The 14,920-nt window shown below is 44.0% G+C and overlaps 1 protein-coding gene across 2 annotated transcripts in view; it reads left to right on the top strand.

Annotated features, from left to right (window-relative positions):
- Positions 1 to 14,547, top strand: part of Cep89 (centrosomal protein 89) — a 60,069-nt gene extending 45,522 nt beyond the window's left edge. For both annotated transcript variants that reach the window (XM_052761036.1, XM_052761037.1), the window contains 2 exons: positions 2,612 to 2,781; positions 14,173 to 14,547. In XM_052761036.1, coding sequence (XP_052616996.1) covers positions 2,612 to 2,781; positions 14,173 to 14,413 — 411 coding nt within the window. In that variant the 3' untranslated portion in view covers positions 14,414 to 14,547. The remainder of the gene's footprint in view (positions 1 to 2,611; positions 2,782 to 14,172) is intronic.
- Positions 14,548 to 14,920: the final 373 nt, after the last annotated feature.

Here is a 14,920-nt window from a genome sequence, read left to right as displayed (position 1 = left end):
TAGATGTCCTAGAACTCGCTTTGTAGACCAGGCTGGCCTTGAACTCACAGAGATCCGATAAAAGGCATGTGCCACCACTACCTGGCCCCACTTCTTTTTTAAGAAGAGACATATCAGCTTGGTGGTGGTGGTACACACCTTTAATCCCAGTACTTGGGAGGCAGAGGCAGGAGAATCTCTGTGAGTTTGAGGCCAGCCTAGTCTACAAAGCCAGTTCTAAGACAGTCAGGACTTTTACACAGAGAAACCCTGTCTCCCAAAAAAAAAGAGAGAGAGAGAGAGAGAGAGAGAGAGTTCTTTTTATTTTGTGTGTCTAAGTGTTTACCCGAATGTCTGTCTGTGTACCATGACCACTCCTCGCGCCTGCCGAGGTCAGAAAGTAGCAGACCCCCTGAACTCTAGTTGTAGATGGTTGTGAACCAAACCCAAGTCTCCTCTGGAAAAGCAGCCCCTGCTCTTAAGTACTAAGCCATCTCCCCAGCCTCCTAGATGTATTTTTTCTTATTTTTATTTTGTTTTGTTTTGTTTTTCCCGAGACAGGGTTTCTCTGTGTAGCCCTGGCTGTCCTGGAACTCACTCTGTAGACAGGCTGGCCTTGAACTCAGAGATCTGCCTGCCTCCACCTCCCAAGTTCTGAGATTAAAGGTGTGCACCACCACCTCCTAGCAATTTTTTAAATATTTATTCATTTTTTATTTTATGTGTATGGGTATCTTGTCTGCATATATGTTTGGCCATCATGTGGGATCCTCTGAAACTGGGGTTAAGGGTGGTTGTTAACCACACGTGGGTACTGGGAATTGAACTTGGGTCCTCTGCAAGGGCAGCCAGTGGTTGTGACTGCCGAGCCACCTCTCCAGCCCCAAGACTCATTTTTCAGCTTTATTGTGTTTAGTGTCTGTGTGTGGTGCATGTGTGCCTTGGCTGCATGCAGCATGCGTGGGTGACCTAAGACACTTGATGGGGTTTGTTCTCCTTCCTGCTTCATGCAGTTTCCTGGGATCACTCTCCAGGCCTTGGCAGGTGGCAAGCAGCTTGCCCACTGAGCCCCACTGAGAACTTCCAAAACTGACGTCAGACGTTTAGATACATAACTCCCGTAGAATTAATATCCTAACATAATCCTAATGGTCGGTGTTCATATTCACTCTGCCTTAAGAGTTGGCTGGGCAGTCTGGAGAGATGGCTCGGTGATTAGAGCCTTAAACATTACGTGAAAGGCCTGGGGATGCTTGAGGACCTGAGTCACACGGAACGGGAGGTGACGAGCCAGCTGCTTCTTTCTTTTTGTTGTTGTTATTACTAGAGAGTGAACCATTTGTATGCTAGGCAAGCACTGAGCCACTGAGCTGCATCCCAGCCCTTGCTGAGTTCTTACATGAGACATCTTTGATAAAGCAAAACAGTGTTGACATTCTTTCTCAAGCTGCCAATTGATGAAAGGATTGTCCATGAAGAATTCAGACGTAGGCATGTGGCTCACTGCATAGAGCTTGCCTAGCACTGTATAAAGTTGGATTTGACAGTGCACACCTGTAATCCCAACATGGGAGGTGGAGGCAGAAGGTCACACCTTCAGCTATATATGGAGTTTGAAGCTAGCCTGGGCTACACAAGGCCCTGCCTTAAAATACACAAACAAATAAAAATTGCAGTAGATTAATTTTGTAAAAACATCCAATTGGGTCTATGATGCAGATATTTTATGTTTAATTTTCATGTTTAGCATATTAATCCCAGAAAAATCAGACATAATATAGATTAGAAATTTGGTTTTCCTTTTCAGATTTTATTTTGTTTTTAATCATGTATGTGTCTATATGTGTGTGTGTGTGTGTGTGTGTGTGTGCATGTGAGTGCAGGTGCCCTTGGAAGCCAGAAGAGGGAGTCAGATCCCCTGAAGCTGGAGTTATAGGTGGTTGTGAGCTGCCCACATGGGTGCTGGGAACTGAACTTGGGTCCTCTGTAAGTATGTGCTCTTAACCACTGAGCCATCTCTCAGGTTTTCTTAGACCTGAAATTCTTTTGTGTCCTTTTTAAATTTTGTTTTCTTGAGTCAGAGTCTCACTGTGTAGCCCAGGTGACGTCAAACTCAGATTTGCCTCTGCCTCCCAAGTGCTGGGATTACCCACCAGTGTTATACATTGCTGGGGCCCAAATCTAGACCTTGGTGTGAGTGCTAGGCAAGCACTCTTCCCAAGCTCCAGCTGCACATGGTCCTTCAGTCCTTTTTCTTTTTCTATTTGGTTTTTCGAGACAGGGTTTCTCTGTGTAGCTTTGCGCCTTTCCTGGAACTCGCTTCATAGACCAGGCTGGCCTCGAACTCACAGAGATCCACCTGCCTCTGCCTCTCCAGTGCTGGGATTAAAGGCGTGCACCACCACCGCCTGGCCCTTCAGTCCTTTTAAAGCCCAGACTTCAGCCTGGTCTACAGCGCGAGATCCAGGAAAGGCGCCAAGCTACACAGAGAAACCCTGTCTCGAAAAACCAACAAAAAAAAAAAAAAAAAAAAAGCCCAGACTTGCCTTCCAGTTCAGCATTGTCTGAGGCCCACTTAGCCAATCGGCTCTGACTCCCAAGAGGTGCTTGCTCACTGCCTGCTTTCCCTCAGGAGTACAAGAAGCAGGCAGCATTGAAGCTGGGTGACATCCGTCATCGCCTGGCGGAGCAGCAGGAGGACTTTGCTGGCAAAGCAGCTCAGTACCAGAAGGAGATGAGGTACCTGCAACGGATGCTGCAGGAAAAGCAAGAAGTCCTGGATGAGGCGCTGCAGCAGAAAAGGTAGGTGCATGAGCCTGCACACATGAGCAAGCAGCAGCCCAAAGAGCACCTCAGGTGCCCGCCTCTCACTCCACTGTTCCTTTGAGGCAGAATCTCTCTATCATCCTGGGGCTTGCATTTTCTCAGCTAGACGGGAAGCCGGCCAGCCCCCCAACCCTGTCTTTTCCCACCCTGGGAACTAGAGTTACATGTGTGTGCCTGCTTTCTTACTTGGGCTGGGCTCCAAACTCCAGTCCTCAGGGTTACATAGTAAGTGCCCGTAATCACTGAGCCAGCTCTCCCTCCAGCCCCTGTTCACATTTTGTTCTCTTTCTCTGTCTCCGTGTCTGTCTGTCTGTCTGTCTGCTTGTTTTTAGACTCTTTGTTGTCCATGTTGGCCTTCATTTCAAAGTCTTTTTGCCTCAGCACCCCCAAGTCCTGGGATTGCAAGCACACATTAACAATACTTAGCTATCATTTTAAAAAAATAGATTGTCCATTGTCTTAGGGTTTGTTCTATTGCTGTAAAGAGACACCATGACCATGGCAACACTTATAAAGAAAGCGTGTGATTGGGGGCTTGCTTACAGTTTCAGAAAGTCCATTATCATCATGATGGGGTGGTGGGGAGCATGGTAACATCCAGACAGGCATGGTGCTGGAGAAGTATCTGGGAGCTACGTTTGTAGGCAGCAGGCAGAAAGAGTGACAGAGAGACAGACAGAGAGAGATGGGGTGGGGGCTTTTGAAACCTCAAAGCCCACCCCCAGTGACACACCTCCTCCAACAAGGCCACACCTCCTAATCCTTCCAAACAGTTCTTTTTTTTTTTTTTTTTTTTTGGTTTTTCGAGACAGGGTTTCTCTGTGTAGCTTTGTGCCTTTCCTGGAACTCACTTTGGAGACCAGGCTGGCCTCGAACTCACAGAGATCCACCAAACAGTTCTTTAACTAAGGACCAGGCATGCAAATCTACGAGCCCGTGGGGTCTTCTTACTCAAACCACCACATTCATCTTTATCTTTCCCTTGTCATCCAGGTGTGGTAGCCTGTGCCTATAATCTTGGGAAGTGGAGGCAGGAGGATCAGGAGTTCAAGGTCATCCTTGGCTACATAGTGATGCCAGCCTGGGCTTTGTAAGACCTTGTCTCAAAAAATACTCCTCCTTTGGGACCAGAGAGGTATACATGTGGTGCCCAGACATACATGCAGTCAAGACACTTATACACATAAAAGTAAAAAATAACATTTTTTAAAAACCTGTATAAAAATAAGTTTTTTATCACTTTGTATTCTGTAGTTTTGCTGTGTGTTCAAAAGTTTCTTCTCATTCCTCCACTGAGTATAAATATTACTGTGTTATAAAAAGCATGGATTCTGGGACTTTGTGTCTTTCATTAGATCTAGAAAAATTTCAGTCATCATCTGTTTGGGTTATTGGTTTGTTTTGAGACAGGGTTTCTCTGTGTAGCCTTGGCTGTCCTGGAACTTGCTCTGTAGACCAGGCTGGCCTCAAACTCACAGAGATTCTCCTGCCTCTGCCTCCCAAGTACTGGGATTAAAGGCTCGCCCTGAACTTCTGGATGATCCTCATGTGCTGTGAAACAATCCTTTTCTACATTGTGAATATGTATTGCTTTCATTGGTTAAAAAAAGCTGACAGGCTGGTAGCTAAGCAGGAAGTTAGGTGGGAAAGCCAAACTAAGAATGATGGGAAGAAGGAGGGAGGAGTCAAGGAGACACAAGTCAGCTGCTGAAAAAACAGGACGTCTAGAAATGGAGTAACAAGCCTGAGCTATTGGCTGAGCATTTATAAGTAATATTAAGAGTGATTATTTGGGACCTGGAAGTCGGACAGGAAACATCTGATTACACTTATGCCTCAGCTTTCTGAATGCTGAGATTACAGGCGTGCATCACCACACTGGCTAAGAAACACAATTACACACAAACACAGACACACAAACATGCACACACACACATAAATGTGTGTGAATGTCTGATTGTTTCTCAGTATGCTTGTGGAACCCAGATTAGGTAAAGGTCAGGGCCTCTTGCTGAATCCTGTACTTGGTACCTTTCAAAATTTCCAGCTGTTAGCTTTTCTGATCTACATTTTCAGTGGATTGTCTGTCTGTCTGTCTGTCTTGTGCTCAGTCTTTGTATTTAATTTTCTCTTCATCTGTGCTCAGCATTGGGCCTTCCCAGCCCTGAGGTTTTGGTTCAGCACCATTGTGAGACTAAAGCAGGAAACAGACCTTGCAGGTTAGAGTTCTGTTTGCAGTTAAGACAGTTAAGAATTAGTTGCTCTTTTCCTGTGTTTGTTTGACCCATCAGCACCAGATGTGCTTGAGCACAAGTGGGCGGGAGGTGCATGGGCAGGAGATATCTCAGGAGGTGTGCTTGCCCCTGACTGGACCTGATGGGAGGTGTGATGAATTACGAGTTTTGCCTTTTTAAGCCCCAGCGAAACATGACTCGTGGCCATTTCCTGGGAACCTGGAGTCCATCCACCTGCCCATTCTTTAATTAAAATGTCAAATTTGGCTTTAAATTGTGGTAGTGGTCTTATTCTCAGCCAGTGGGATTAATGTTTTCTGGAGGTCCCCAGCAAGATTCAGACCACCCACCCAAATTTTAAAGCTGGACTTTCACTCTGGAACTCCAGGGCTGAGGGGCTACCTCCGGAGGCCCATGCTCAGACTATCGGATGAACTGCTGTGCTGAAAGCAACAAGCATCTACGGAGGCCTCCTGGGGAGTCATAGTCTGGTCTATTCTGTAGGATCCCAATCTGGGACAGGGAGGGGGTTCCGCTGGACCTCAGTGTTCTCCCATCAGGGCAAATAGTAAGACTTGGATCTGGTTGGTTGGAAACTTTTGTCCATCTGTCTGTCTGTTTTCAGTATGTGGATGGTCTGTTTGCCATCTCTGCCAGCCCACCAGCCACCACTGAGCCATGGCTGCTTTTGAGCTCTCTGCTGAGTGGATTCAGGTTAGCAGGAATTCAGATGTCTTTGGTTGTGGATAACACTGAAGTTGTTTTATGCTGTTCTACTTCATTGGAAAGCTGGCTCTGAAGGTGAACGATTGCTATCTCTTCTCTTTACTCAAGCATATTGATTGACAAGTTTCCTCTGTGTCCTGGGTCAGTTGAGCCGCCTGGGGCTGTGACAGGGGAAGGAAAGCAGAGGAGCCAAGAGTTAGATTGGGTTTCTGTGAACATTCTGTACCTCAAGTTAGCTTCAACCTTGTAACCTGGATGTGACAGCTGAAAATCTATGCACAGGTAATCGAGAAGGAACCATGGGACGTGACTCTCTTTAGGATATAAACAGCATGTGATTTGCCACCATCTTTAGGAGCCTCCGGGTTGGTGGCCATCTTTGCCAGGGATGAAGACAGTAGATGTCATGTGACTTCATCTGCAGTTGTTATGTTTGAGCCTTTGGTAAATCTGCCTTGTCATATTTCAAGTAAGTTCTTGGTATTTGCAAATTTATAAATACATTTTTTATTTCTCTTAATATTCAGTACATAGTTTTATGTTCTACATATGTTCAGTTTAAAAAAATGTAGAAAAGATTTCTTTTTACTTTATTTCCTTTTGGTCATTGTTTTTAATTGACATAATAGTTTGTTTGTTCTGTGTGGTTCAGGGAGTGATGTCCCACAGGCATACTTTCACTTTTGAATTAATGATTAAATTAAGCATCTAGCAAACCAAAGTTAAAGAGTTAATGATGGTAGGTAGTGTTAACCTAAGTAATCTTTATCAATAAAAAATTGGGAGTCAAATATTGGGGTAAGAACCTGAAAGATCAGAGAACCAGGAGCAGCCGCTAGTTGCTTCCTACCTCTGCCAGTCCTCCATCCAAAAGGGCCAAGACCCTCTCTCAGCCCCACCTTACCACTTCCTGTTTTTTCTCTCTACGGTCCTCCAAACCTCTGTGGTCAGTTAGTGGCTGGTCCCACCCTCTAACTCCAAGCAAGCTTTATTTGTCAGAACATAATCAAAATATCACACAATATTTCCCCCTTGTTGTCTAAATAAAAGCAAGGGTTTTAGCTAACATAGTAAAACTATATAAGTACAATAACTATATACAAGTATATACAGGCAAGAATTACATTAACAATGTCTAGTCTATTTGCATTTGACAAATTCAGAGAAAAAAAAACTCCATTATCTATCCTATCTTGCTGAGTCCAAAATGTTGTACCTAATTCACTTTCTATCCTAACTTGCATTACCAATCCCAAACTATCTTTTTTTTTTTTTTTTTTTAAAGATATCTTTACTTATCATGTACACAGTGTTCAGTCTGCATGTTTGTCTGCAGGCCAGAAGAGGGCACCAGATCTCTTTCTAGATGGTTGGGAGCCACCATGTCGTTGCTGGGAATTGAACTCAAGACCTCTGGAAGAACAGTCAGTGCTCTTAACCTCTGAGCCATCTCTCCAGCCCCCAAACTATCTTTTGATGTCTCTCAACTTTATACACTTTACACCTCTTTTGTGAATTTCTTTTCTGAATTTGGTAACAAGGAAAACTATAACTATAACTATAACTGTCTAGTTTTCAGCTCCATGAGAGACCTGAGAAGGACATAAAATTACCCGAGTAAACAGGAAACAGAGCAAACAACTTCCAAAATTAAGAAATGATAGAAACAGCTGGCTGCCTGAACAGTCACCCAAGGTTCCTCTGTAATGTTGGGGCATCCATCTTTAGCCTGCAGGCCTAGAATATCTGACATCCTTTTCTGTGAAGCAGGATTTTAAAGGACTGCTCCGCCTTGTCTTGGCAAAATTTTTACTTTCTTTTGTGTCCTGCTTGTCCAGCAGCATACTGTCAGCAGTCAAGGCAAGGGCATTTCTTGCCCAGTGGCTGACTTTTGCCACCAAGAAAGTAAACTCCATGTGGAGTTGCTTTGATGCTCATCATCTTTTCTGAAGTAGATTTGTGCTGCTGGGAGCAGACATGTCTCATTGCCATTAAAAAAAAAAAAAAAAAGAACCTTATGTTATTAAAATATCTTAAATGCCATATTCTGTAGATCTCTGAAGTGTTTTGAAGACCACCTGTCTATCTAAAATATATCTCTGACTTTGAAAACCTTGAAAACATACCCAGCCTGACTGTAAGTTTGATTGTAATAGGTGACTAACTACTAACTGCATTTATTATCCTAAATAGCTTGTAATAATAACTTTCAAGGACTAGAAATTTACAGTACAGTGTTAAATGAACAAGGGTAGAAATGTAAGTACAGTATGTTCTAACAAAAATAACCTTAAATTTGTATTTTTGTTTAAAAGTAGATGTTGCCATGTGTCACAACACGGGTGTGTGGGTTCACGTGGATCCATGGAATTAAGACTCAGAGGCATCTTAAGAATGAATATAGCCTTTCATGGCTGCAGGGGGCTCCAGCCTGGAAGGACTGAGCATTAACCCTTTGCCTCAGGCATTTTTATTCTCTCTATTACAGTTTAGCCAGTTAATTTCCATATGCTCAAAACAACCTAAAAGGAGCTCCCAACAATACAATGCCAAGTGCAGATTCCTTGATTTGTCAGGTACCATGGTTTTCCAGGTTTCCTGAATCAAGATTTGCATAGGCCTTTGTATCCTTGTGAAACTCCCAGAAAGGATTCACATAGAGGGCAACAAGGGAAGCAAAAGGTGTCTGCTAAACAAGCATGGATTAGGGCTAGGTGCTCACTCTGGAGCCAGACCAGGTGCAACTCAGCAGGAATGCCTTCACAAGTAGATTCAATAATCTATCTTTTTTTAAAAATTTATTTATTTATTGTATATAAAGTGTTCAGCCTGCATGTATGCCTGCAAGCCAGAAGAGGGCACCAGATCTCATTACAGATGGTTGTGAGCCACCATGTGGTTGCTGGGAATTGAACTCAGGACCTCTGGAAGAGCAGCCAGTGCTCTTAACCTCTGAGCCATCTCTCCAGCCCAATAATCTATCTTTTTATCTTACCATTTCTATATCCCCCTTTTTTCTTTTCAGAACAGGATCCCTGAATCTAATCTCCTTTGTTCAGCTTTTTTCCTGACCATTACCAATAACTACTTGTAACCAACCACCCTAAACATTGACAAATATCTGTAACCCACTGAACAACAACAAACCACCCACCCCACCTCTTGGGGATGTGGGTGTTGTGTTCTTAAAATTACTTCCTGCTGTCTGGGGGTGATGACATCTTTAGGGGACCTTGAAAGAAAATGGGATAATTCTCAAGTCCTGGGAGAGCTAGCTGTATCATTTGTTGTCCAGTCTCTGTGTGAAGTTCAGGGCTTATCTCAAGCCCTGACTAGAGTAGTCCATGAGGCTGGACCATCTCAACTAGCCACCTTGAAATTGCCCTGAGCAGTTTGTAGTCCAAAGCCGATCTTTGGGTGGTATTTGTCAGCTTCATGGCATTACCACAATCTAGGCGCAATCATCCTCCTTTTAGAGACTTCAAAGGTCACTGTTGACATGGTCATAGTTCACTGCAGAAAACTTAAACATTTTAAATGTCATATGCAGCAGACCTCGAAGAGGTTAAAGGAACATAATTTGTTATGTACATCCAGAGTACAAAAACTTAATTCCTAGTAACCTGATAGAGACTCAAACCCGAAATCAAGTACAGGAAGGTAGATAAAGACTTTTTCTAGAATCAGTACTCTATATGACAATTAATATTATGACAAAAAGTTTTAAATATACGTATATATTAATCTTAAAATTTTTGAGGTAATATTTATACCTTAAGAAAAGGTTTTAAAGAGTCAAAATAAAACCAAAGGATTATGAGATTAGTGTCAATAGAATAGTCCCTTAATTTTTGGTTTTCTTCTGTTCCCATATCAGATGACTCTTCTAACATGACACAGAGATTTTGGGTTTTCCCTTAACAAACATGCTTGAGTTTAGAGAAGGAGAGAGCCATTCTCCTACTCCAAATACAGCTTTAATTTTTTAACTGAACTGGGACTACAAAAAGACCATTTGCATTAAATGTCTGTAGAGAAGAGCAAAAACAAACATTTGGAAAGATTTATGAAATTTTATCCTGTTGGAGATGTGATATTCCAATAGGCAAATTTACACTTTTGGGACATTTTCTCTGGATGTCCTTTTTCTTTATATGTCTCATTTGTCCAGTGGTCTTCAGATTTCTTAGCTGGATGTCTTCGTTCTGGAAAGATAAAAACAAAACCCTGCCCCAACCCTAACTTTGGCAAGTTATAGCTGATCAAATGAAAAGCATATGTTAGTTTTATAAGTTAGTTTAGATTGAATGGTCACACTGTTAGATGAACTATCACTTCTTCTAATCAAGAGGTCTCTCTTGTTCGAATCTGATCTTTATAATATTTGCTTTATGGTTTCTCCTGAAATTTTTGTTTTATCTTCTAAAGCTGTTCTATCATCCAGAGCAGTATGGTTTTTTATGATAGGCATTAGGTCATTTAATTGCTCTGTGAAGAAGTTTTCCCCATGGTAACAGGGAATGACTGAACCAAATTTGACATGGAGCACTGCAAGAGGCCCTCCAAGGCATTTCCTGATGGTAAAGGGTTACCTTGTCTGTTCCTTGTTGATCTGCATTCATTGGTGCCTTTGATGCACCTTCTGCACACTCCAGAAGACCTTCTGTTTGGATTATTCCTAGAAAAAAACATTGTTTCTAGCAATGCCCTGCCTACAATCCCTTTTTAGGTGACCTGGTTTACCACAATTAAAACATCTGACATTTTGATTTTTCTTCAAGCCTCTGGAAATCACCCCTCCTATCCAAACATCATCATGGTTATAAGATTGAATATTGGCTGTATCTTGGATCCATTCCTCTATGGGTGCTGATCTTGCCTTTAAAGGCCTAATTACCCTTTTGCATTGTGAATTAGCATTTTCAAAAGCCAAAGATTCACTTATTTGTCTAGCTTCTGGATTTGGTATCATTCTACAGCTGAAGTCAATCTTTGTAAGAAATCAGTGAAGGTTTCTTTTGGGCCCTGTATAACTTTAGTAAATGACTCAGTTCTCTTTCTGACTTCCTTCAATTCTGTCCCAAGCATTCAAAGCTACTGCACAGCATAGGTCCAGGGTGTGGTCATCATATGGAGACTGTTTTTTGTATAACAGCATAATTCCCCTCTCCAAGAAGTTGATCTTGGGAGATTTCAATACCTCTAGCCCTGTTTCATTGTTCAGTGGTCCTAGTCTCATCTTTCTACCATGTCCTCCACTGTAATTGAGGACCAGGTTCCAATACTGCTGTAACCAACTCTCTCCAGTCTTGTGGGTCAATTCTGTTACTAGTTGACCATGAATTTAATTTACTTCACAAAAGTGAATGCATGCCATATGATACTATTGCTTCCTTAAATCTCCTCAAATCTTACATTTCCACAGGGATCCAGTCAGCTCTTACAAGCCTTGGGGATACCTGTCATTTGGTGGTTGTTCCCATAAGGTGACTAGATATATTAAGGTTGGTTTTTTGATAACCTTGGGCTGTTGCTCTCTAATTTTATAATGTAATGGTGAGGTTGATTCTCCTTTAAATTCCTCTGTCTGTGTCTGAATATCTCTAGTATCTGTTTTAATATGTTTTTCTAAGGCTTGCAACTTATCGGTTAAAATTGCATTATTTTCTTTAGTAACGTTTTCTAAGGCCTGTGTCTTGGCACTCATATCAACTAACTTTTATTATGGATAAAACAAGAATTACTAAACCAATAATATTTTTAATTAACATTACATAAATCCCAGCTAAGTTAACTATCCCCTCATTTAATTGTTCCAGTTTTAAACCGTCCATTGTGGAATCACACAGAGACCTAACTCCCTCCATCATAATAGTGTCTCCCTTTTTTTTGGGAGGGAGAGGGTTTGAGACAGGATTTCTCTGTGTAGTTCTGGCTGTCCTGAAACTCACTCTGTAGACCAGGCTGAACTTGAACTCACAGAGATCCACCTGCCTCTGCCTTCCTGTGCTGGAATTAAAGGCGTGCGCCAGCACTGCCCGGCATGTTTCTCATTTTTTTTTTTTTTTTTTTTTTTTTTTTTTGGTTTTTCGAGACAGGGTTTCTCTGTGTAGCTTTGCGCCTTTCCTGGAACTCGCTTTGTAGACCAGGCTGGCCTCGAACTCACAGAGATCCGCCTGCCTCTGCCTCCCGAGTGCTGGGATTAAAGGCGCGTGCCACCACCGCCCGGCATGTTTCTCATTTTTTAATGTGGGAAAAGACTCATTCTCTCTCTCTCTCTTTTTAACTAATTCCCCTTTAAGAATTCCCAGTTGTCTCACCAATCTGCTGACGATGGCAGTGAAGTGTGAGGCTGGCTGTCTCTGCATAGCACATCTGAGCGGAGAACACAGGCGGTACTCAGCCTGGCTGAGGACAGCTGCTGCTGATCACTTGTCAGCAGTGAGGAGGGAGTCCAAGGAAAGCCCACAACCCTTGGGGAAGAGGAGCCAAAGAGCCAGGTGTCTGCACCGCTGACCAGGGAACATGTGAAAGCAGCAGCCATGATGGCAGGAAGCGAAAGCACAGAGCTGCCTGAGGGCAGAGCTGCGGGTGCTGAGGGGCTAACATCGGCAGTGTTTGGAGCCCAGGTGCCTATGGAATTTGGAACTTGTGGTAATTGGCTGTAGAGAGATTGCAACAGGAAAATCCCAGACTTGCTCAGAGGCTTTGGGAGGAAAAGGAAAAGCCAACGGTGTGGTGACCCCAGTGGGTGCAGTTCCTGTGTGCAGCTCTGGCACATGCCTGTGGCTGCAAAGCCATAGGCAGGCAGCTGTTTTGTGAATTTGTGCCCCAAAACTTGGTTACCAGATGAAGCGTTAATCTAATAGATCTTAATCAATAAAAAATCAAGAGTCAAATATTGGGGAAGAACCTGAAAGATCAGAGAACAGGGAGCAGCTGCCAGTTGCTCCCTACCTTTTCCATTCCTCGGTCCTGTCTCTGCCCTGCCTTATCAGTTCCTGTCACTTGTCTCTGTAGTCCTCCAAACCTTCATGGTCAGCTAGTGGACAGCTCCGCCCTGACTCCACAAAAACTTCATTTGTCAGAGCACAATCAAAGTATCGCACAACAGTAAGTAGGTGCATATGTAGATAGACATTAAATTGGGTGCTCCAAACATGCTGCAGAAAGTGAGTAAGGCAGCCTGCTGGAGTCCCCTCCAGTGAGGCTTCCAAGTAAAAGAACAAACAGCAACAATAGAAATGACATCATCAGATTGCATGTTTACAACATCCTGCAGAAACCATCTGGGGAAGTTGAGGCAGCAGCTGGAGTTCATGACCTTTCTCTCTAGCGCTTGTCTTTCCCATGGCAGGCACTTGTGTATCATGGGGTTGATATAGTCATATCCGTTAGAAATGGCTCGCCTTCTAGTTATTCTCAGGGGCACAGTGCTTATAAAATAACCTTGGGTTCTTCCCTCCTGGTCACATCGTCAAAGGCCATCCCACCCTAGACTAGAGGCTTTGGAGGGCGCTTTGAGACAAATATGGTGGGTCTGAAATGGGAAGCAGCGTCTCCATGAGCTCCAACAGCACATGGCAACTTAGCAGTATATTGTGCATTACCTAACTGTACAGACTGGTGGCTGCGGTGTGCTGTGTAGTTCAAGCACACATGCTGTGAGGTCAGCTCAGTGTGGTTGGCACGTCTGTCACCTCACCTGCTGTTGCAGGAGACGTCACCAGGGACCAAAGCCAGGACAGCTCCTGAAGGACTTTGATCCGGGGTCCAGTTTGCATCCTCATTTTTTATTCTAAAACCATGAGGTGGAGCAGACAAGCAAGATTTTACAGGAGGAGCCTGTGGTGCAGTCAGAAGGTGGTAAGGGCAACGAGTCATTGTTTCAGCTCATTCTCCAGGTCATTCTGTTCCAGGTACAAGTGAAGTCATGCTTGGTAAATATGCCGAACAAGCCGAGCTTTGAGTTAGATCACTGAAGAGATCAGTATCTAAGAGTTGGTCTTTTCCACCTTAATTCTACTTCACTGAATTTGTGGTGATTTGTGGTGAAACCTTCAAAATTCTCTCTCCTGTCACTGGAGGTCTTACTACTTCAGGGTTCATATGAGCTATTGGAATTTCTTTTCTTTTTAAAAAGGTGTGTGTGTGTGTGGGGGGGAGGTGTTCAAACACGTACACATGTGTGTGGAGACCAGAAGTTGACATCGGGGTCTTCCACAGTTACTCTCCCCTGGTTTCTGAGACAGGCTCTCATTAGACCAGAGCTCTCCAGCTAGCCAGACCAGTGGACGAGCAAGCCCAAGTCCAAACTCAGGTCCTTGACTAACTGAGCCATCCCCCATCCCCCGACTTCCTTTCCCATTGCACTGTTTTCAACCCACCTCCTCCTCCTTTTTTTCAGAGAAATGGAAGGTGAGCTTGAAATGGTTCTGGAGTCCACTGCCAAGGAAAACCTCCGGATGCGAGGCCTTCTCCAGGCCACCCTGGAGAGGGGAGGCACACAGCGCACCAGAGCTTGTGAGGACACTTGCCTCGGTGGCATCACTCAGGGGGAACTGCTGGTTGGCCACGATTTCAGCTACGGTGATGTGCAGCCTCCTCCTGCCACTGCCCGCCAGGATCTGGGGGACTCTGTGGCATAGGCCTCCTCTTCTGAGATGGACTTCCTCCAAGCTGGTGGGTGGCTCCTCTCCGCAGGAGGGCCAGTGTGACAAGCCTGTGGAAGCCACTGAGTGTCATAGCCAGAAGGAAATAAACCAGCCCGGCATCAAATGCTTTTCCATGTTTCTCTTTGGTTTTAGTTTTTCCCTTTTTTTTTATTTTTTTTTTATTTTTAAGTGTTAGGTATTAAACCCGGGGGTCTCACAGGTGAGGCTTGTTTTCTGAGACAGGGTCTCACCGTGCAGCCCAGGCAGGCCTTGAACATTTGATCTCTAAGCCTTACCCTCCTGAGTGCTGGGACTACAGGAGTGCCCCATCACACGCCTCTCCACATTGTTCTTAAAGATGGGCTGCGTTTCTAGTGAGATCACAGCCTCTGCTCACACTGCCCCGAGGCTGGCTCTCTAATGCCCATTGTGTCCAGGCTTCTAGCAGGGCAGCTAAGAAAGGCCTGGCAGAAATGGAGATGTTGTGTGCTGCCTGTGAGC

Source organism: Peromyscus californicus, unplaced genomic scaffold (genome assembly GCF_007827085.1).
Source record: "Peromyscus californicus insignis strain IS unplaced genomic scaffold, ASM782708v3 Scaffold_4__1_contigs__length_199733344, whole genome shotgun sequence".
Taxonomy (NCBI): Eukaryota; Metazoa; Chordata; class Mammalia; order Rodentia; family Cricetidae; genus Peromyscus; species Peromyscus californicus.
This window is presented reverse-complemented; position numbering and strand designations above follow the sequence as displayed.